The 24,809-nt window shown below is 40.8% G+C and overlaps 1 protein-coding gene across 1 annotated transcript; it reads left to right on the top strand.

The window, feature by feature from the left end:
* The first annotated feature begins 265 nt into the window (after window positions 1-265).
* Window positions 266-24,445, top strand: prickle3 (prickle homolog 3). Its single transcript, XM_030056325.1, has 11 exons — window positions 266-327; window positions 7,899-7,981; window positions 17,537-17,720; window positions 18,978-19,091; window positions 19,469-19,606; window positions 19,959-20,162; window positions 20,755-20,941; window positions 21,038-21,376; window positions 21,682-21,981; window positions 22,126-22,527; window positions 22,983-24,445. Exons 1-11 carry the CDS (start codon window positions 286-288, stop codon window positions 23,447-23,449), a joined length of 2,460 nt encoding a protein of 819 aa, XP_029912185.1. The 5' UTR covers window positions 266-285; the 3' UTR covers window positions 23,450-24,445.
* The last annotated feature ends 364 nt before the right edge of the window (window positions 24,446-24,809 follow it).

The following is a 24,809-nucleotide window of genomic DNA, read 5'->3' on the forward strand; positions in this document are numbered from 1 at the left end:
GTTTTTTGTATTAGAAAGAACGATAAAATATGTCTGTTAATAAAAGGGTTTATTTTGAAAGTTATTACCGGAAGTTGTATTTTTCATTTTGGCTAGCTTGTCCCTGGCCGAAGTAGCCAAGGCGGAATAAAGCGTCCGGGGCAGGATACGGCAGGACATCATGTAGTTTATCTCCGACTGTGTGAATTTAAACACTCTAGGACCACCTGTAACTGTTTGGGTTTTTTATGTGAAACGGACCTTTTTTTTTTCTTCTTTTTTTTTTTTGAACATCCAACCGCCGTCATGTTCCTGCGCGGATCTAAAAAGCGACGGTCCAACCGCTCGGTAAGTGTGTAATTATTACCAAACATTTCTACATGACTTTAGACAAGTCTGAAACTACATTAACGACTCACCCTCTTATAACTGTACATATATTTTACCAGCCAGTTTCATCTTTGAGGCATTTGTTAGCTTTGTGGTAAACTCGGGTGAAAGAAGGCAACACCAACTGCAAGGCTATTCAAGTCCAACACAGAAAACAAGCCAAGTGGGACCATCATGTCCCACCTTTACCTGGCCTTTCACTCGGTGAACACTTTAGTAATAAACACAGTCCTGTTTTTTCATTTATACTCTGTTTTATGACACTCTTGATATGTTTTTGTGGTGTTATGCTCGTGTGTACCAAAGAGTCGTACATGCTTTTGTTTCATGAGTCACTTCGGGCGCCCGGGTGAGGAATTTCTGTGAACACTACGTCATAGAATTTTACCTGAGCAGGTGAGGGAGAAGTGGCGGCTGAAACCTGAACGTGCTTTTACTTTACAATTCCCGCTGTTCCCACTGGAAGTTTGAGCGGAGGAGCAGGAGTGTACCGACATCAAGCTTGTTTCCAGACGAGGCTCTCTTTTGTGTAAGAGTCATGAAACATCTGGCTCTGCAGCAGACTTGGACTATCTCCAAGCCGCCACTGTGAACCCCTTTCGTCTTATACCTGCCTATGTCTTGCTTGTACAATTTACTTTCATAAAGCGGGTCTTCATATATGTTTCAATAGCACATCATAGGCCATATTATTTATTTGTGCACTGAAAATCTATGCTGGTAAGTCTGCATGTGAGAAAATATGGTATTTCTTATACATTAAATAATTTCCAGGCAAGATTATTTACCTGAGCCTCTCTGCATAAGTGCTGCCTGAACACTAATTCAACAACTATGCCCAGGTACAGTAACTGTGCTCAGGCATGCACAAAGTTATTTAACACCCCCAGCCAAGTCAGCAGTAATGTGCCTAATGAAAATCATCAATATTGCATGCAAGACTCACTAACAGCAGCTTGGAAAAGTCTGTTTTTAATCATGCTATGAATCACAGTTCAAAGTGCATTATAGTGTAATGTCTAAGAATAGGAGCACTGCTTTGAGACTTGAGTTTGACACTTATGTCATAGTCAAGTTTGCATGGTTTTTGTGTCGACATCCTGATTTCCTTAAAGTGTAACTGTGCAAAGTTTTTATACACAATTTGCAAGATACAGGGTCCTTAAACTCATTTCAGGATAGTTGAGATGTGTGAGTCAGTCATCAGATAGGGAAGAGCACTGCTGGCCTTTTTGTACTTTAATATTACTACACTTTAATATCACATGTATGATCACAAATACTATATATTGCAATATTAACACGTTTATCTGTCAGCATGGCATAAAAGGCGTAGAGTGAGAGTGCATGTCAAATTATACCCTTGCAGAAATTTTTAAGAAGCTATCCATAGTCCATTTCTCTAACACAACTTATTATACAAAATTACAGTGCTAGACAGTTAAGCAGATTGACATATTGTTCATCTTAAGTTTTATCAGGGAAGATGCAAGATGCTGGGATAATTGCTCTGCTAATGCTTGATTAGAGAATCACAGTCAGCTATTCATACGAAGGCGACTATATTTACGTGTAATGTAATGTAGTAACAAATAAGGACTAATCCAATATCAAAGAACTGAGTTAGACACTGATGAAAGGAACAGCACTCCTTTCACATGTCCTTTCAGACATCCTTTCCCACCTTTATTTAGACTCACTTGACCTATGTTGCGATATTGACTATTGGTGCTTTCATAAGATATTTACACCCAAGATTTTTAATGTGGATAAGATGACCAAGCAGGTAGAGGCAATAGAACAGTTAGAACAGTCTATTAAGTTTAGAAAGTAGCATCCCTGCTTCCCTTTACTCTAATGCAGTCTTTAAAACCAGGAAAAGATATCAGACATCAGATAGTTTTAGATGAATTAATGTTATTAAAATATTGCCTAACATTTGAAATTCATCCTTTACAGAAAGTCCTCTTTGACAACATAGTCAAAGTAAAGATTATGTCATTTTGGCTCACAGATCAACACTCGCTGTCAGATAAATCTACCCAGTTGTCAGTCGGTGTTCTCTGGGTTTACCTCAGGAGCAGGAAACTGATGCGTAAACCACAAGAGAAACAAGAGTCATTCTGGCCAAAGTGAAGACTGTAGAGGTGCTAGGCCGGCAGGTTTGATCTTGTCCAGTGAGGTACGATGCACCCACCCAGCTAGTCGAGGCCTCTGACCCCTGACCTTTCCAGTTAATGATTAACTCCTCAAACACCACAACGATGTGGTATGGAGCAAAACTCAAACGACATTCTCTCATTTGCTTCAGGTTAATGTATGTCATGAATGGTTTATGTTAAAATGTGGAACGGTAGCCTATCTTTTCTCAATAGTAGGCTTTTGGTGAGAAGCAGTCTCCTTGGCATTTGGTGTATGGCACAAATGAAACTTTCTGAATACATCAATGATCTTGTCTTTGCTATTAGCTATTAGTGGCCTGATCCCTGACAGTTAGTGCCAATGCAACTGCTTGCCAGATGCCAGATGCCAGATAACAAAGCTGGAAGACAGTCAGTTTGTCCATTACCTGGTTACACAGTTTCTTGGTAGCAAGAATGATCTCAAGCAAACCATGTCAGCACCACGTGATTAAACCTTATACCCACTTAGAGAAAACAAAAGGGCTGATATGAAAGTCTGACACCACTCTGAGTGTGAGCATGCGGACTAATGTGAACTTGAATGTAGTATTTACTTTACCCATGCACAGTTTAGAAGAAACTTCCTACCACCGTTCCCAACACAATGGGCTGACCCCATTGTTGGGCTACAAACCTGATGCATTATCTTTTGTGGGAAGCTGAAAGGAAGCACACATGAAACCCACAAGTGTCTGTCTAGCCTTGACATATGGTAGACTGTCATGATAATGAAACATTCAAGGAAATGTAAAACTTAATAGACAGGTGCCAGTGTTCAAGGCTGAGAATTGCAAGCGTTTTTTCAAAATACACCCATGAGAAAATGAAAAGTTCCCATCATTTGAAATTCAGCTCTAGCATGTTTTAATACGAGTAAGAGGACAATATAGAAGACCCAGTAAACTGATGAAAGTTTTTTTTATTTATTTATTTTGCATGTTATGGTGTTGTTTGCCTTTTTGATCACACAGGGTGAACATCTCCTTTCTGTAATTACTATGTAGTGTTAATTACAACCAGCTTGACAGGTTTTTTTTACGCATCTCTGGATCTGTGTACAGATAAGACCGTCTCCATGCCTCCAACATGTTTTCCACATGTGAAGTTAGCTTCACTGGATGCAGTTTGACCTTGTCAGACTTGTATTAAGTGTTTTGAATAATGTTCAGGGTGTTCTCATCAAGTAAATACTCATTATTTCACTGAAGTCTAGCCCACAAATAAATTACTCGGATTAGTGGTTTGCAGCTTCTTCTGACACTTGGCTATGGTACCAAACGTTTCAAGTAAACTTTATCCTATTCTCAGGATTCCTAATGCTCCATGTCTGTGACTGTGCTCTTACCTTTCCCTATTGAGTGAGCAGCCATGCTTTATTGGGGTACAAGTTAAGTCAGGTATCATCAGTGGTCTTCATTGCTTGATCTATCAAATGTGTTATAATTGACCAGATGTCACAAAGTATGTCTGCCAGCGTATCCACATTCAGTCAAATTTTGCATTTGTAGAGCATTTGTACTTCTCAACACAGAGGTTCAGGGTCTGTCAGCCTCTAACATCAGCTGCCCTGGGTTTCTCTTTTCACCACTGGCATTCAGGATTTTCCCTCCAGTTCTCATTAGAGAGATAATTGGAAACAGAACAGGAATAATTCTTGAAAAGTATTGTGTAATTCAGTAAGCAGAGTTATATTGTAGATGTGTTTTTTCACCTAGCTTTAAAAAACACAAAAAAAGTAGTGCAGACTACAGGCTCCCACAGCTGAGGCCAGTTGAGGTAGATTGTTTGTGAATCACTATGAAATTTTGTGCACTAAACTTTCCAGTAAGCAATTGTAGGGCTATCTATTTTGTACGGGGCAAGGAGTGCATGAGTGGATGAGAATGACAATAAAAGGATGAAGATATGAACGCAATGTCATTTCCTTTTTTTAAACTCTGACAGTCAGTAAGATGGAGTATAAACATCTCCAGTCAGCTACAATCTCTAAAAGAGTTTTTTATTCTGCGGGTATACATCCATTCTCAATAACATCAGATACATGTAATACTGTATGTAGTATGGTGTAGTGACTGTTGTACTCTTGGACTATAGACCCTGTTAATTGTACTGGAGTTTTGTTTTCTGTGCCCCCAAAGGTCAGTCACTATGTCAATCTGACAGCTCAGCACGTCCCCTCTAAGGAAATAGCAACTGAAAGGTCCAGTCACCCAGAAATCATTTGTACGCTCCATTTACCCCATCTTGTCACCTTTCATACCTGCGCCTGTTCACATGAATCAAAGTGATGATTAAAAAGTCAGTGTAGCTAAGGGTAAACCCCACTGCAGGACTGTGTGTCGTCTTGCAAAGAACAGTTGTGTGAAATGACGTTGTGGGTAATAAACCAGCATGGGAATCATATTGTAGTGTGGGGCTGCTCTCGACTAACTAGCTCATGCTGTTACCAAATTGCAAGCAGACATCATCACAAAAAGTCTTAACATCTCCACCCTGCAGCCATTAACAAAAGAAAAAAGCTCAAACAGAATTTCTCTTGACAATGATTCTCTGTAATGTATAAGACTGATATTACCAAAGGAAAAACCCATTCTGCTTTATTTATAGCACACTGCATTTACATAATCCTGTGCAGGTGACTCTGGCATTATTGTAGCGTAACTTTTTAAGTCAGTGGACAAAGAGCATCATCATGATAATTGGTCCCAGCACATATATGCCTGGTTTCTGAAAGCATTAGCAAAGCTCTTTTCTCTTTAACATGGTATCAGACAGATAAGCAAGGCAAACTCTGGTGCCCCTAATAGAAGCAATGCACTGCGATTAATGAAAATGCACTAACCAGCAATGTTAAATGACTTTTGTAACCATTGTAACCCCAGGTAATATTTCAATAAAAACTCCAAATGGGAAAACAGGCTTGACATGAATGCTGATGCTGTAGAGAGTTGTAATTTCCTTATGAGCTGCATGTGGTTGGAAAAATAAAGATCAAAACACCACTGAGCAGGTATGCACAGGTACCTTCCCATTGGCTTGTAAAAGTTTGCCTGTGTCTGTGTGTATGCATGTGCTTGCAAGTGTTATCCATTTTTATGTGTTTGTTCATGTGTTTGAAAGGAAGAGCAAAGATTGTTTCACTGTATGAAAGGGTTCTGGTTGGTATTTAAAGGAATAGTCTGCCCAAAAATGACAATTTTGTCATTATCTGCTCCATGCCAGCCTTGTCCAAAACAACAGTGTTGGCCAGGAAGTGGAAAATGTTTTTGTAGAACAAATCACTGTTAGTGAAGGTACTGAACTCTTGGATTCACAGTGCTGTCGTTGTCTACAAAACACATAGGCGGCATGGCCGAGGGTAGAGCTGAAACAATTAGTTGAACAATCCACTAATGGATGGACAGAAAATTAAAGATTACAATTTTCTTGATTGAGTAATGATTGATTCATTACACAATTTTTGATTTAGTCATTTAGCAAGTATAAATACCAAACTTGTAAAATGCCAGATTTGCTGGTCATAGTTTCACAATTGATGAGAATTACTTTTTTTCAGTTTCATATTACAAAATGCAAATGAACAATTTCTCTACACCTGAGTCATCTTTATGCACGTGCACAAAAATAGACAAAATGTAGAAAAGAGGCTGTCGTGCTCATCACAAAAATAACTGTGATGTTTACTGCATCAGTGATCAGCTGTTTGACATCCACTGCAGTTTTGCTTGGTAAATGGCATTTACCTCCTGTATACCTGACAAAGGTCTCTGACTGAAACATCACAGTTCTTTTTTTGAAGAAATTCAATAAGTTACAGCAGTGCATAGAACTACCTCAGTTCTTTGTAGTTTAATTTAGACAGATTAGATTTGTCATTTTTACCCCTAGCATATTTTTTGGAAGTCTAAAGAATATGGCCCTAGCCTTTCCACGTCTTGGAGAAAGCTGACATGGAGCTGCATTAGCTAGCTTGCAGTGTGTTATGTGGACATATAGACTTCACCTGAAGTTTGACTGGCATGAAGGTGAGAAAACAGTACATGAATTTTCATATTTGGGGTGAACTGCTACTTTACGTGGAAGAGTGCAACCCCACAGAACAAAATCCACCACAGATTAAAGACGTAGCCTTAACATGCAGCCATGTAGGAAAACATGTCTTCACAAAACAAGAAAGCTCCCTACCCCTAACCCTGAACAACACAGACACTCCTTTGTTTCCAACAAAATGCTCCTCTCTGAGTGAGAAGATAGGAGAGGTGGAATGACGGCATCAGAGGAAAAGAAAGTGGAGACCGAATGACTGTGTGGAGAGGGAAAGGGTGCAGCTCTCATCCTGTGTCCGCTTCCTTCCTCTCATCTCTAAAAAGAGGCCTGCGTCTGCGTAGACACACACACACACACACACACACACACACACACGTTTGACTGCAGGAACAAAAGTAGTAGTGAGACGTGAGATAGCTGTTCAGTTGCCACTGGCTATGTCAGATGCACTGCTCAGCATTTTTGGCAAAGGAGATTGTTAGGATTTTTTTTTCCCTCATCATATATCCCATCATTAATCTTAAAAAACATTTTGCATTCCTTAAACGTCTTTAAAAGAAACAGTTGAATCTGACTATGTGGCTGAGCAAGAGAACTGGGTTTAAAATATGTCAAATACAGGATAGAGATGTTTATGTCTGGTAGCATTCAGGAGGTTGTTCATCACATTCTAACTGTAAGATTTTATTTTATTTTGTTACCGTTTTGATCAGTGATGTGAAGCATCTGCAGTGTTTGGTCTAGCTCCAGAACCCAGGGCCTCCCCAGGAGAGTTTAGATTCAGCAGTACAAGAATTATAAGCTATCATGATTTGAGTAAGCCTAAAAAAAATCCCATTTGAACACAGTGTACAGAATTGCATTTGCCAGTCAACACCGGAATTACGTTTTCATAGATTCGGAGAATGATTCAGTACTTGTGTTCAATGAAAAGGCTTGTCTGCACAGGAATTGGGGTTGTGGTTAAATTGTTAAACCAGGGAGTAACACTACATATATCTGTCAGTTCATGCCCACTTATAATGAAGGATGGATGGGTAATTCTTTATATCATGGAGATATAAATAAACAAACTTTTCATGCCATGGTGGAGATGGAGCTGACCATGTATCTTGCAAATGCTATGACTCTTAAGTGCAATTATCACACAGCTATGATTATGATGCTGCTGAAATTACTCAGGCCGAATTAAAACTGCATATGGTGTATATGTCGTTTAACTAGAATGTCACGTGCCAAGAAGTGAGGATGATGTTGCTTGGTGAATTGTAACTGAAGCAACTCGTGTGATGTCTTCAGCAGGAGGAAGAGGATCCAGACAGAGGCCAGCCCTGTATGCGCTGTGGAGACCAGTGCCCCGGCTTCCGTGTGCACGGCTGGAGGTACGAGCTGTTGACCTCCGACACACACTGCTGCACTGCTTGTTACCTTCACAGGAAATATTTGTCTTGTCGAATCAGTCTACTGTGCTTTTTCAATCTCATGTGTTACCACTGTGGTATGGATATCAGTTAGCTCAATACAATGTCCAGAATCAGCTTTTTGGTTCATCTAACAAGGGCTGGCAAACTAAAAAAAAATTACCGGCCAAGAATAATTTTAGCGGACAAAAAGTCTCAAGAAACATGTCATACTGTTGATTTTGAATGACAAAGTTTTTAATTTAAACTTGCTTGGTCACCTGTAGACTTTTTGTTTGTCTGAGTTTGGTATTTTTTTATTATGCTCAAAATAAGCAAGTACACATTTATTTTGCTGTACTTGCACAAGGTTCTTGAAATAGTATACTATAACATGTCAGCTTTATAAACCTCTACTTGCCTTCAAGTGTAACTTGTTTACACATTTGCCTACTAGTATTAAGTTTGTCATCCCATTTGGAGATGCTGAAAAATTGAAAGAGAATACCGATATTAGTTTAACAGTAAATTTAGAGGCAGGTGACTCAGAAACAGAAATTTCCTTTTGGTGTCTGAGGAAGGACAGCTACACTCACATCTACTTATAATATATGAGCAGATCTGAGTACAGTAATAACAATGTAATATAATATGTATATGCTATATTCATTGCCAACTTTTAAGTGCACATGCTATGTTGTCACATGTTAATTGTCTGCTAACATGTGTAAACCATCACTGCAGTGCAGAAATAGGAGAAAAAACTTGAAAAAGATCACTTTATGAAGAGCCAGCCTGACAGGCTGCCAGTCCATGGCCTGTCTCGTGCAGTGACATTGTTTTGACTTGATTTGATTGGCTTAGAGTCTTAGAGATGCATTGCGCTGCAGGCACAGAGAACCAAATTCAAGATTATTTAGAGTCTTAATCATTGTCACTGTCTCAAAGGGCAGTTTTAGGCAGGCAAATTAATTACAACAGACCCAGATCCTTACCTTAACCTTAACCTGAGCAAAGGCATGTTTAAACGTAACTGTCTCTAACCAAAAGGGTTTGGTCTGATAGCATTGCTGAAAAAATATGGATGCAATTGTCTCTGTGCCTGCAGCTCAATCAGCAGGGACAAAGTTTAATGACAGGCAAAGACCACAGACTATAAATAATGGAACCATTCACATGTTAACCTCCCAGAAAGTTAGCAGTCAGTATGGCAGCTGATCTTCACTGATTTATCCACCAGACACAAATTTTACTCATATTTGGTGTTTGTTGGGAATTCATTTAGAGCTGTAATGAGTATAAAAGAATACCAGTTGATAGATGTGGAGTTTAAAATGTATTTGTATATTGTGTGTATATATCTACATGCGTTACAGAAAGGACAGCAGCATTACTACCACTAGAAATCAGCTTAACTGTGATTTGTGTAGATACATGCAGTTGGTGTATATGCAGCTGACAGACACCAAACATGACGCAGCCATGAGCACCATATGATTTTCACGCAGCAGATCAGCCCCCTCCTTTGACTGTGTATCTGCATGGTTACAGGGACGAGGTCATGAAGAATCATGTCTATTAAGTGCTGGTGGCAGTAACGGCAGCTGCGTATTGTTTTAGTTAACATTATCTAAATGGGAAAACAAAAGCACTATAGGGCAAAAGGATTACCAAGAGTCATCCTGCCACTTACACGTGCCAGCCCTAGCGTGTTGACCTTTTGAATGGGTCAGGTTAAATGGCACACACACTTATTCGCACACGTATATGCACATATGTATGATGGAAAGTGCTTGATTTTAAGCCTCTTTCTGCTGTATGTCATTGTAGAGAATGTCATCTATCATACGGAGAATAGGCTTAGCAGGACAGCCTTTAGGTGCATTGATCAGCTTGATATTACAGATCATTTTCCTCCTTACAAATCTTGATTTAGGCATTTCCATTTCAACTATGTGAAATAGCAGAGTGAGTGTAACAAAGTATCATGGACACAGAGGGGAATTCCTCTGGGTTTAAGGGTGAGCTTTGTCGTCTCATATGATGTGTTGTGTTTCAAAGTATTGAGACAGGTTTTTTGGGGTATCTTTATGGCAAAATGACTTTTGGTTTTTGTTAGTCCTGATTTTCACTAATTCATCGCTGAGCCTCTGGAAACGGCTGCCTGTTTATGTTTTCAACTATTTGGTCAAGGAGCTGCTCAGTGCTGCCAGAGGCCCCAGTGAACAACAAATTGTTCTCCCCCCTTTAGTCGGGTTTTGGCCTACTTTCATCTGAGCCCTCTTCTCTCTGCTCTCTTTCCTTTAGTGCTTTACTTTATATCCAGCCGGCTGGGTCTCTTGGTTAGTCTTAATCCCGTCCATCACACTAATAAGATTAAGCTTCACTGCTGTGATAAGGCCCTAACCCTCTGCACCAGTCCATACCTCCCTCTGTCTCATCCACTCTCACCCCTTTCTCCATCACACTCTTGATTTTTGCAGATGTAATGTCTGCACCACCACAAGTATTCAGAGATAAAAACATGAAGTGGAAATGGTCCTCCCATAATTCCTCTGTTGCATTTGTTATACCAAAGCATTTTACAACATTTAATTTACAAAAAAAAAAAAAAAATCTAATTTGTTTATTTATTAGATATTGGCAAGGACCTCACAATACAGTAAGTATAAATACATGGATCATAATAAAATGCAATGAAATTTTATCAGTAGAAATTAAAATACAATTTACTGCATAACGCCTGGGTACTTAAACAATAAAATATACAACATATATGATAAATGAAACTACAAACTGACTCAAACTAGTTTATTCCAAAATTCCCATTCCACTTTATAACAGAAGTAGCACAATGCACTTACTTCATGCAGTGCACTAAAATGTAGATGTCAGAAGATCATTTGAAAGTGCATAAATGTTACATATATTATGTTACATATATATGATAGCAGGAGCCAGGCAATCAATACACTATCATGAAAAATAATGTAATAATATGCAGTATTGATTTTTTTTTTTTTTTTTTTTTTTTTTTTTTGCAAAGCTATACTTGTTAGCTTTTAGTAATTTGATTCTGGAAATGCAAATATGCGGTTTTTTTTGTTAGAAAAAAAGCTTTGTCAAACACATTAGAAATATTATGTATATTTTTTCCTTGTTTCACATTAAAGTCATGTTTAGGGGTAAGTTGCATTCTATCACTGAGTTTTGCACTCAGCTTGATGAATGATGAAAGGAAGAAGCAAGGCAGATTTCTGGTTATGAAGGCTGCATACACAAACACAGATGGGCACTGCACGACTGAAACCAGTGTGGTGATGATTGAGAGAATAAAACAGCAGGTAACAGGAAATGCATACTTCATGCAACCAAGAGACTGTAATTGTATCTTTGCTTATTCAGTTCCAGTCCCTCCACTCAGCTCAAGACAAAAAACTTACAGGCTAGCATGTAATCTAAAACATGTGTGTTGTGGCCATACACCACCACATTCAGCCCAGGTTATATACTTATCTATTCATTTACAGTACATGCTAATCTGTGTATCACTGACACTAGCTGTGGTCTGCTTAGGATTTTAGATGATCATGCGATAGGAGGACTGAGCTAAAATGACTTTTGAATCAGGTGACATCTCACTTAAAGGGTGTAAGTCTTTTAGCAGGAGACTAAGGAGCATGTTGCCATGGGAGCGTGATTAAATGACTGAGATTAATGGGGGTCAGCGTTTAAGACCCCAAGTCCTCTGCAAATCGCATCTTGCTTTAATAACCTATTCAAAGTCACACCTTCCCCGATGGAGAGGAGCAGCCAAGTGATCAGAAGCTCAGCTGCTGATGTTCACTGAGAGGGAAGTGATCCATCTTCAGCCGTGGTTCTTCAGACAGATTTTATAAGCTGAGGTGGGCGGCAGATGGCTCTTCCACTGCCCAGCAGAGGAAGAATTGAGTTACTTTTGACCCACAGGTCCCCACCATGCTTCAAAAGTGTTCAAAATCGCCATCCCCGTGAGTTGGGGTGGCCATGCGGTGATTACTCAGTCACTAATTAGTGGCAGAGTGTTATAGGAGCAGGTCCATCTGTTTGATAGAGCCACATCTAAGCAGGGCTGCACTAAACACCGCTCCAGTCAGCTCTCACAGCAGCAGCACACTTCTCAACTAGGGCTGCAAGTAATCATTTTGTCTCTGAAGTGTCAAAATGATGTCTTCAAATTGCTTACCTAGTCTCCGCAGCAGATTAAAAAAGAACATAAATTTAATTTTATAATGAAATATGGATTTTATAATGAAGTAGAGAATAGCAAGCAAATGTTAACATTTGTGAAGCTGTAAGCAGCAAATGATTGATATTTTTGCTTGATAAATGACTACAACAATTAATCAATTACCAGCATTATAGTAGATCAATTTTGTCAATAAACTAATCAATTATATATTAAACTATATATTAATATGCCCCAAAAATGTTGGTATAGATGATCTAAATGAACATTATGTTATCTTACAACAAATGACTATATGCTACCATTTGCTGACTTTAATGTTTTTGCTGTTGAATTTGGCTACTTGAAAGATGTTTTTAGACATAAGGCAACCCGAGGAGAAAACCAGGGATGATGAGAAGAGACAGATAAGTGACTGACAGGCGAATAGGGTTAACAAGAGTCTAAGTAAAAAGGGTCTTTTCTAGCAGAAATGCCCTGGTTGATGCTTATCCCTGAGTGATAAAGAGGTCAGATGAGCCGGTATAATCTGAGACTTCTGTTGTTCGTTCAGTGTGACTAAGAGTCACGCTGTCAGCTTGATATTTCACCGGACACATTTTGTAGTTATGCATGCCCATCTTGATCACACAATGTGACAAACACTGCATGGTGTTGCTCATCGGCTGCAAAATCTGCTCCAGTTATTTCTAGGATTAAAAACTGCATCAAAACAACTAAAGCCCATCTGTTATGAATCGGTTACTGGTCACCAGAGCGTAAGATATAGTGAGTATACCCTTTATGATTTTCTGTTTGGATTCTGATGTTTCTGATTGAAAACTTCAAAGGCAGAGTGAGTTTATTGCTGGCCTTACTTGAAATGTGTATTAGAAAAGCCTGTTGGCTTGTGTACACCAGCTTATCTTTTTAAGTCAATTTTGAAATCACATGAGCATGTGTGCACCCTCGAAACAGTGTTTGCCTTTTCCATAGCACTTGGTTGTTTTCAGAGCGGTGAGGCCACCTATTGTTTGGTCCCACTCTATCAGCATGGAGGAGTGTGGGAGTCAGGGAGGAGGAGGAGGAGGATGCGGTGGGCACGTTGAAAAGAGACGCACAGTCAGAGAAATTACCACAAGGAAAGGAGCTGCTTTAGAATATCCTGCTCTGACTGACAGACAGGCCAGCCAGCAGGAAGCACTATGTGGCCATCAGATGCAAACCTTCACAGTTTAAGTGGAACATTAGTCTGGATGGGACGGTACCAGCAGGCCTACATGGACTAATTTGTGATGACAACAGCAGGTAATGAAGGAGCATTATCTTACTGTCTCATAGGATTAGTGGAACTAGAAAATCAGCAGTCATTAAGTTGGGAGACGTAATTTGAGTGAGTGTGGTGATTTAGTGTAATTAGGAGATGATTGTTCTTCAGTTGTCTCATATCCTGTGTTTATATTGTTTTGTACACTAAATATCTCTGTTAACTTCAAATGTGAGATTTGGTTGTAATAACCAGGTTTTTTTATCCTTTTATCTCTTGTACATCATCTGCTGCCTGAAAAAGTACCCTTTTTTATAGGACAGTAAAACACAGTCAGCTAATGTACAGATAGTTTTTGGATCCAGCAGGGGAACTAATGTGAGTTTTAGTATAAATGTCCTCCAGAATGACAGTTAAAATTCGCTCAGTGGAGGCTAATTAAGGTTGCATGCCCTCCTTAAGTTGAAAAGATCGTCTTCGGCTTAAACGCAAGTGACATTACTTGGTGAAATCGTCTGAATCTCAAAAAATGACAGCATGACAGAGCAGGATTTCTGTTTCTAGAGACTCTTCTACCTTTAAGCATCCTCCGCCAGCCTGCTTCACACAGGGGATTATCTGCAGCCTGTATAGTCCCTGTTTACACATAAACACAAAGAAAGATACATCAACAGCAACAGTGCTTTGGCCCAGCAAGTTATGATGTCAGCAGGAGTTCAGAGGCAGATCATGAATCTGCTGCGTCTCCTGCCAATGACAGACATGGCTGCTGGTGGATTCAGTGCAGTACAAAACAAATCACAGGAATATTTGCTAACTCCTTTTGCCTGTGCACTTTTGTTATCACCATTGAAGAGACGAAACTTTGTTGTTTTTGAGGCTGATTCTGATATCCAATATGTTCCCAACCATAATACCCAATCCAATACTGCTACCAATTTGCAATATTTTTGATAGAATCATCAATCGTAGTACAAATACAGGTGCAAAACAGCCTCAACTTCTCAGACAGGCCTGTCTCAAGGTAATTACTTGTAACTAAAAGACTATACTAGTTTTCCTCTGTTGCTAATATTACAGTTATGTTAATGACACACTCCTAGAGGAAAGGTCACAAAAGTATCGTCAGTAAAAATACCGACACTGATAATGCTCTCTAAAGTTGATATCAGCTGATATGGATAGTCTACCAACATATCGGTCCATACTGAACTCTGGCACTCCTTACCTTTGGCCAATACTTGTAATGGTTTCATTTCTGTATTTTCAGCTCATAGACCCCCAGTCTTCACCCCTTGCATCCCTTCATCTGTTCATTTGACCTGTGAAATCTCTCAAACACCACTGGTCTTATCTTGACTGCAATTTAGAAAAAAATACATTTTGCTACTTACAAAATGATATCAATCAGTCAAAGGGGTCACATTCGTTACAAGTTAATTTGAAACATTTTAACCGTCCAAATCTCTGAGACTTGAAGTTCAGCTGACAAAATTTAGCACACATATCCTCTTATCCTTGATGTACAGATCTTCCTTCAGAACACCCAAAGTATGCTAGATTGGATTTTTCATCCTTCTGAATTCCTCCAGAGCTTTTTAACTTTTGGGCATGTTCACACCAAATAAGGAGACATAGCATAGATACACCCATGTTACCTCAGTAACATAGGTGTATCTAAATAGGTGTATTCTCCTAACAGTTAAGGAGGACAAGACTCGGCATGTCAGGGCTTGGCAAATTGTGATGTATAAAGGTTATGGTCCAAAAATGTAGGACCATTAAATCCACTGTACTCAAGATGAAACAACTGACTTTTTAGGAGAAAAAAAAAGACAAAGAATGGGATGGATTAACCTTCTCTTAGCTAAACTACATAAAACATACAGTACAATCTTCATCTGATTTATTCAAGTGGAGACTGCGTCAATTTTGGTGGCGACATGTTTACTGTTGTCTTGCCTTGTGCTCTGTTAGCATGTTCACTAGTCAGGCTTCAGTCCAGTTCAGCCTGTAAACCAAAACAAGGAGAAACATGGGTTGATACTCTCATGCATACTTCCTTACCCCAAACTCATGCAAAATGGCTTTTGTAATGTCTCAATTACTGTAGATTGCATGTGAGGCTTGGCATCCGCTGGTGATTATGTTCCTGTTGGGAATGCTCTTGTCATAAGGAGGTGGCTGGGGGGCACTAGTGGGGGGTGCAAGTGGTTGGAGTGCAGGATGAGGCACTGTGCAGAAAGATGTAGTTGTCACTGCATGCAGCTTTGCCATCTGCACCATCATCCCAGTCCTCCTGCTGCTTCCCCTGCCCTCTTACACAGGCGTGCAACATGCTGCTGCCACCTCCCTTCTCCACACACAGACACACACATACAGATGCACAGGCACAAACACAGCTGGGGCCACATTCTTGCCAGCATGGCTTACCCAAAGCTCACTTACTTTGTTTACTATTGGTCCTACCTGCCTGGCAGACATGGCCGTATAAGGAGCCAGGCTGGGATAGCACAGCAGAGCAATGGAAGCTTGCAGCCTGTGTGTTCAGTTGTTCTGTCCCTGGCTAGACAGAAGATATTTGGTTTCTCTTACGTGCTGTTTCTTGTCTGTTTTGTTTTCGTCTCTAATAATTAACATACACCATTGTTAGAGGGCTAGTTAGCAACAGGATGAGCAATATTCCTCACTTAACCTACATTTGAAAGGTAATGTCGAGGTTAAGTGGGATAATTTTTTGAGAGGATTGAAAGTGGAGTTCATATGGAGTTTATGAGTGTATGTGTGTGTGTTCTCAACTAGTGTTTTGGTTATGGGGGTTGGGTGTTGCACTAAAGCAGCTTTGTGCCTTATGAACTTGAGCCACAAGTACCAGCTGGCAGGTCGTTATGCAATCTCAACAGAGATGCACACATGCAGTATATGATGCATATGGCCACACCATTGCATCCACACTCATACATGACACTACCAGCCGACCCCCCTAACCCCCCCCTCCCCTCTCTTTTTCCTCTGTGGGCCCTTTTTTCTGGCTCCACCACCAGTCCCACACACAGACACAGCCACTGACAGATTGAATGATTGAATGTGGTGAGGAGTCAGAGGGTAGGAGGAGGGGGTGCGGGTGGGGTATGAAGCAGAGGGAGATTATTCCTCCCATCTTTTCACTTCCCTCTCTTCAACCACTATGGGATTGAGAGCCGGGCTTACGTCAGCGACCTCATTTCCTGCTCGCACAAAGATGGTTGGGATGTGCCAGTCCTGATGCAGATTTGGTGAGATGTTCGATACAGGATATTGGTGCAGCGCGGACATGAACTGGTACAGGCTGTCTGATCCTCAGCGACATCAGTGACAGGAATCAACGGCTCAAACCTACCTCAGCTGTGTGTACGCAGCGACACTACAGATTTTCAGTTCGGATTTTGTCACTTACTGAACATTTTGAATGTGCTTGTTTGAGATTTTCCTGTGTATGTCAGTGTTTTTATGTCATTTGTCCTCCCATGTGACACCTGTTGTCTTAGTCACTTTTGGCTGCATGGAGTCTAGCTGAGTCAACCTCAAGAATGTCTGTGGGCTAGGTTCTGACATCATGTCTCCAACGCAAATTCTGTTCATTAATTATATGACTGCTAACCGTGGGAGTGCCCTTATGACTGTGGTGTAAAGAGACAAGGTACAGCATCTACTAGGTCTCTTTGTGATATTACTATGAGAACCCTACTGGCCTATTTCACTGGCCTTACTTTGTAAGAGTTAGTCTGCTTCTGTTGGGGTTGAATTGTAAGGACACAAAGCTCAATGATCAGCTTACCCTCTTTGTAATAGCAATCCTGTTTTTGTGGCATTTGTGCTTTGTTAGATAGTTAAAGTGACTGATGTGCAACTGAGATCCTCAGCCACAATGGAACCAGTAGCATTGTGATTACTTGGTATGAATTTGAGTACCAGAACCAGAAGGACCAAGAAATGTGATATTTTGTTTCAGCGGAAGTTTGCCGTCTGATCAGCTTATATTGCCCCAGTAGACTGGTTTTGAACCCTGTCCCTGTCTCCACAGGAAGATCTGTGTGCACTGCAAGTGTGTGCGAGAGGAGCATGCCGTGCGTTCGGTGCCGGGCCAGCTGGAGAAGATGATGACGAAGCTGGTCTCCGACTTCCAGAGACACTCCATCTCTGACGACGACTCGGGCTGTGCCTCTGAGGAGTACGCCTGGGTCCCACCTGGCCTCAAGCCTGAACAGGTCACAGCCAGCGCACACACAGAGCACACACAGACACAGGACTCATTAATTAGTACTACACAAGCATATACATTACACACATTCACTTAGTTATGTCCACATATACACTCTAAAAACAAAAAACCTTTGGAGTATTTTTTTAGTTATCCGCTTGAACTTTGATTTTCTGTAAGTTTCCCCTCAAGTAGCTTCAAAGTTCAAAAGAAACATTTTTCTTTCCATATTGTTCAAAAATGCCACATATATATTGTGTATCTGCTGGCTGAAACTCTTCATTGAAGCTACATCACACTTAAACTGAGTAAAATATTAAAAGCCAAGGTGCCATTGTTATATGGCTGCAGCATTACATCAAGTAGAAAATAACTAGATGTCTTGTGCTTCATTTTATACAAGTTTCCCTGTAATTCAGTCAGAAAAGAAAGGCACAACTCTTGTCTATCACTCTCAAATGACGTATATTACACAAAACAATGTTTCGGTCCAAGGCGGACCTTCCTCAGGTTATCCAATACATGTATAGGTGTGCCTATATACATACATACATACTTACATACATATACATACAAATACATACACACACATATGTGGGTAACCAGCCCCACCTGGTGACAGGGGATGGACCCAAATTTAATTGTATTAAAACACATTTAAAAAGTGTATCATTATCATAGTATATCCTAAGAAATATAACTACAGACATAGAATATAGTAATCAAGTTCACTTGAACATTTCCAACTCCAATATTTGGCAGCAAACCTTAAATTCTGAAAATAAAGTTCAGTTTTATCAGAAGATAAAAAAGCAAAACATATACATTATAGGCTGCTCTATCATACACCATGTATACAAACACATTGATAAGACAGGTCTAATATCAAATTCTACATTGAATCCATTTGGTATCATGATTCCAAGGTAATGGATCCACCACAGTTCTCTCTTTAGTAAGAGGTTATCTAGATCACCCTCTCGTCTCAGAGTGGAAACTTGTTCTATGTCAATATATGTTAATGTGGAGACATTTAAGCAGGACATATTTGGTATTTTTGCAACCCTTAGGATCTCCACTAGAATTTAAAATGAAGTTCTGGGGATTTGAGCCCCAGCCATCATACATATATTTTTGTAATGATGAACCCTCTGATCAGATTGGCAGGTTTTTAAAGCAAAAGACAGGGTGTTTTTTTTTATTTTTTTTTTACAATAAATATTGTTTTGTGCCATTTTCTCAATCCACATATCTCCTCACACAGGTGTACCAGTACTTCAGCTGTATACCTGAGGACAGGGTGCCTTATGTGAACAGTCCAGGAGAGAGACACCGCATCAAACAGCTGCTCCACCAGCTACCAGCCCATGACAGTGAGGTAACACCACTGTGACTCTGAACCCTGAATTAGCTATAAGGCATTAAGACAGGATCATGCAGAAAGACAAGCACGAGGCAATAAAAATTATAAAATCAACTGAATTGCATTCCTTTCTTTTGAAAAAGTGTTCTAAGTACCAGATTGAAGTTGTACCTGTGTGTGAGGTTTCACTGCTGTTATATTTTTAGTGTACTGTTACACTAGCTTTCTACAATTAACGTCAATTTTGCAGGTTTAGTAAATTGCACTTACCATATGAAGTAACAGTCCTGTTACAATGCTGATCCCTCTTCCTTGCCATAAGAGATGAATGTGTTTTATTGACTCTTTTAGCAACCAAATGTCAATAAGAGTAATTGCGTGTTTTTTTCCAGCCTCAATACTGTAACTCTCTCGACGAGGAGGAGAAAAAGGAGCTGCGCCTTTTCAGTCAGCAGAGGAAGCGGGAAAACTTGGGCAGAGGCATTGTCAGACTCTTCCCAGTAACTATGACTGGGGGAATCTGCCAACAGGTACAAAACATTTACATTTTTTTTACATTCAAGCGATTTAGCAGGATGCTTTGACACAGAGTGAAGAAATCACCAACATAAGGGTCAAAACAACAGCATCCACACAATATAAAGGAACGAGCACTCCTGTAACCCTATATTATTGATGTATGGGAGGGCAGCGCTATTAAAAGAAATCAGAGATGAACACATTTGGAGGAATAGGAGCAATTTGAGTTGCAAGTAGGCACAGGTATAGGATTGTAGAGCTGTGTAAGCTGAGTGAAACTGGGGCGTTAGAGCTTTCAACATCAGTAAGAGGATGCACCTTCTAACTTCCTTCCCGCTCCACCACCCACCTCTGTTTTTCCAGTGTGGCAGGCAGATTTGCGGTGGGGACATAGCTGTGTTTGCCAGTCGAGCCGAGCATGGCAGCTGCTGGCACCCCCAGTGTTTCCAGTGCGCCTCCTGCAGCGAGCTGCTGGTCGATCTGATCTACTTCTACCAGGACGGACAGATCTACTGTGGCCGGCACCATGCTGAGAGGCTCAAGCCTCGCTGCCAGGCCTGCGATGAGGTGAATGTGTGATCTCATCCTTTATATTAGTATTATTAGTATTTGGCTACAGCAGGACTCCACTGACACTATTTACAGAGAGTTAGAGAGCAGGAAACATATTGAATCCTTTTGCCAGGAGATGAGTCAGTTGATTCAAAGGTAACCTAGGTAGGAAGCTTTACTCATGCAGTACATCCTTATTAAAATGAATCACCAGCCTCTGTCAGCTGCTTTACCAACAGCATACAGTATTTCATCATTTCCCCTTATCAGTGCATATTAGAAAGGTTTTTTTTTCTTTGACTTTGTGGGAAATAAAGCCAACACTTCCCCCTGCTGTCAGCCTCCTCTTGTTTTGAAAGGCCCCTCTATGTGTGACTTAAGAGATTAGCTGATGTAGTCCACTAATAGTTCTGACACGGCTGACCGCAAGAGTTCCTTTGACCCAGACGATAACTAAGCCTGCAGCAGAAGGGTGCAGATGTAGCATCTTATTAAACCAAATCCTCAGCACTCAGCATTTTTTATGACCGTAATTTGTTTACTTCTTCTTAAGTCATTACTGCTGTACTGAACGACCTCTCTTTCTCTCTCTCTCTCTCCATTCTAGATCATTCTTGCAGATGAGTGCACAGAGGCAGAGGGGAGGCACTGGCACATGAAGCACTTCTGTTGTTTTGAGTGTGAGACGGCGCTGGGCGGGCAGCGTTACATCATGAGAGAGAGCCGACCGTACTGCTGCTCCTGCTATGAGTCCCTCTACGCCGAGTACTGTGACACATGTGGAGAACACATAGGTACCAAATGAGACAATTTCTAGTGCTTTGCTGTGATCTGATTAAAGCAAAGAGGAGGAGTGAGATATGAGTAAAAATGAACTGATCTCTTCTCAGGAATAGATCAGGGCCAGATGACGTATGAGGGTCAACACTGGCACGCTGTGGAATCATGCTTCTGCTGTGCCCGATGTCGACTTCCGCTGTTGGGGCGGCCCTTCCTCCCACGAGGGGGTCTCATCTTCTGCTCCAGGCCCTGTTCACTGGGTGAAGACCCCAATAACTCGGACTCCTGTGACTCGGCGCTGCAGAGCAGGACGTCTCAACACAGACGCAACGGGACAACAGAAAAAACCCAGCAAGCACAGCGAGGTTCCCTACAACAGCCACCAGAGGGCATCAAAGCCCCTATAACGCCTACAAAAGATTGCATTCATAATACAATGGAAAATAGAGGTGAGCATATTTGTGTGGTATTCACTTGTGTCAAAGGTCACGTGTTGAGACAAGCTTGACCCAGTGAGTCAACCCCTTGATGTTCCCTTAAATTCTCCCATAACTAGTTTCAAAGTTAGCAGAACACTTTTTTCTACATTGTACAGCATCACATACATATTCTGTATCTGCTGGTTGCAAAACTACTGAGAGAAACATTTCTGTCCAAGATGCCATTTATTTATTGCTGCACCATTACATCAGTGATCTATGTGCTGGTATTTTCTCTACATTTCAACACATTTTTTTCACTCTGCTTTTCTCAGGTGTCCACTGCACTACTCAAGTTCAAAATGGAGTTCCCTCCCACAGTGCTCACCATTACCCCCGAGGCTCATACCCACCCCTTCCCCACATTCACAGAGGAAACGGTGTTGGACCTTCTTGGCCTGGCGACCTGCCACAATACAGTTTACTGCCAGGGGACTGTGGAATCAAACGTCCAGTGGGTGGTCTGGAGTTAAATGGATACACTGGACACCCCCTAACTAGTATTAACTCCAGAGGAACCTCTACTGCTAAGGACTGTAGTAACTGGGTGGAGAGAAGCAGTCAAGCAATACAAGGTATCAAAAATCGCTGAAACTGTATGTATTGACTGTATGTATTTTTGAGTGCTAGTCTGCATCCATATCCAACTGCAATTCAAGTGTTTATCACTATTTGTGGCTTTGTTTATCTATAATGTGCTCCCAACTCTCTGTTTCCAGTGTTTCCTCCTCAGAGTTCTGTGTCCCAAGCTGACCACCTCATTCCACCTGAGTCGCCTCCTCTCCCGCCTGCTATTCCAGCTAACCTCCCGCCGCCTCTGCCCACCAAGTCCCGAGATCTGTTGCCGCAGGATTCCCCACCCCCTACACCAAGTCTCCCCCAACCAGAGGACACACCCAGCGACACTCCACCCCAGTTTACTCGCAGTGGAACAGCAAGGGTCAGCTTCAGAGAGCCAATCAGCAGCAGCTACTCTGTCGAGGAGGATGAGGATGAAGAGGAGAATGAGGAGGAACAAGCGGAGGGCGAGGAAAACGAGCCGGATGAGGATGAGATGGAGGGCGGTTTTGGACGCAAGTTACATCTACAGAAAGGCATTCCACCTCAAATGGATCTGCTGGGTAAGAAAATGCTTTTGGAGAGTTCAACTTTTCAAAACATTAAATCAGGGCTGGGTAACCTGGTTGAAATCAGTATCACAACATTCCTACAATATTTTTCAGTACTGATACATATCAAAATATGACTGATGTATGATTCATCCCTTTGAACCGAATTCAAATATTAAGTGTGATGCCAAACAAAACTCAACTTCTCTAAAAAATATTCCCTAAAAGGTTTCATCACTAATTTTGTCAGTTTGTATAATACTGTATAATAATAATAACTTTGATTTATATAGCGCCTTTCAAAACACCCAAGGACGTATGTCACTAATATCCCGAAATCATCACATCATCACAGTATGATTAAACTGAAAGACAGTCACTGATAATATTGAATTATTGCCACGCCTTTAGTCAAATGCGGCATTCATTTTCATTAATTGTTCCAACTCTCAAAACTTTCCAAACAGACGGATCTTGTTACCACCAGCGTAGCTTGCGGCGAGGATGGAGTCGTTGCCGCATCCCATCAGACTCTAGCCTCCATCTGGGCACGGAGAGACACTTTCGGCGCTCCCGGCCCGACCGTCCTCGACTGGACGCCCTGGAATGGAGAAGCGAGAAGGAGAGGGACAGGGCCTGCAGCAACACCCCCTCGCTCACCCTCCAAGCAGGCCACTACAAACACGAAGACTCCTGCTCCACGTGCTCGTCATCCTCGGACTCAGAGGAAGAAGGCTACTTCCTGGGCCAGCCCATTCCCCTGCCCCCGCAGCTCCGCAGGCCCCAGCCTGAGGACGGGAGAGAGACAGAGGGAGAAGGGGAGAGGGAGAGGGCGGAGCTACAGAGAGATTGGGGGTTGAGAGGCAGCTTAAGGCGGAGGAGGGCCCACAGCCTTGGAGCAAAGGACAAAGATAAAAACTGTGCCATTTCTTAACTTCAACAACCTGCAACGTAGAAATACAACATGTTATCTTCAAAATGATCAGGCGAGAAACATTTTTAATATAAACAGTGGAAATCAAAGAACTAATGGCCCTTCATCACTGTAGATTATTTGCTGGAGTTTATTTTTCTTCAGTTTTCATCACATTTAGGATGATGAGTCTCTGTTGAATCCAGCACACCTATGCAGACTTTTCCAAAGGTGGACTCCATCCATTTCTCTGAAACACCACTTATCAAAGGAAAGCAAAGGAAACCTCAGAAAAATCACTACCATAGAATAGATGTGACAGTGTAGAAAATGGCATCCACACACTGTATGAATCATATTTTGAATTTGTCACTGTTGTGATTATCGTCAAGTGACTATTCTGATGGTTTTGGGGTTGTTGTTTTAATTCATTTTAACATTATTTTGCTGTTGGAAAGAACTATAGAAGCCACAGTTTCATACCATTTTGGCAGTCTGTTAAACAACAACTACTGTGATCACACAAGTCAGGTGAGGATTAGTCTTAGGGTTGCTGCATTTATATTTTCATAATGTTCTCAGATGCAAATCCTTCATGTTTAACCAGGAACTGGCTTCAAATTGTTTTCAGGCTCATTCTTCCAGCATGGTTCACAAAAGGCAAAACAACTAAGTTAGAATACATCTTCTTTCTTGTTCTGTTTCACCGTTTATTTTTTCTGCGCCCTTACGTGCATTGTTTTATGGCTGTGATATTTAATTACACTTGGCCAAATATCATGGCTGTGTGGCAGTTTAATAATGTGTATATCAAAAAGAAAGATCTATTTGTGTGAATTTGGAGGTAAACCTATGATTGTTTGTGTGTGTTGTACACTCCACAGCATTCACAAAATACATTTTTTGACTCTGATAAAAATCTTATTTCTTTGAAGTCACTTGTTTTTATATTCTTGGGTGTAGGTCGCTGTTCCTTTTTGTTCACTGTCAAATCGCAATTATGAGGCTAGTTTCTGTTTCTCTGATTATATGAGACAATTTTGTTGTAACATTAAATTTGTCTAAATCATTTTTCTTGTCTACTTTATTGTCTTACTGATTACTAAAGCCTGTTCAGCATAGGGGGAAATGTGGACGAATTATACATGGTCAGTCATTAGCCATGGAACAACACTGTAAAATAAATATTGTTTTCTTAGAACATGCATGGCTAGACTATGGCACCATCAAATTCAAAGTGTTTCTCATGAAACAGCAACCCTGCGTTCCAAATCGCATACTTATACTTTTTACTTTTAGTATGTACTGCAGCTGCCCTTACAAAGTATGTAGTTTAGTATGTATTGGGACATACTAATTCTTTTTTTCCCTACTAAATAGT

The sequence above is a fragment of the Myripristis murdjan genome, chromosome 7, assembly GCF_902150065.1.
Source record: "Myripristis murdjan chromosome 7, fMyrMur1.1, whole genome shotgun sequence".
Classification (NCBI taxonomy): Eukaryota; Metazoa; Chordata; class Actinopteri; order Holocentriformes; family Holocentridae; genus Myripristis; species Myripristis murdjan.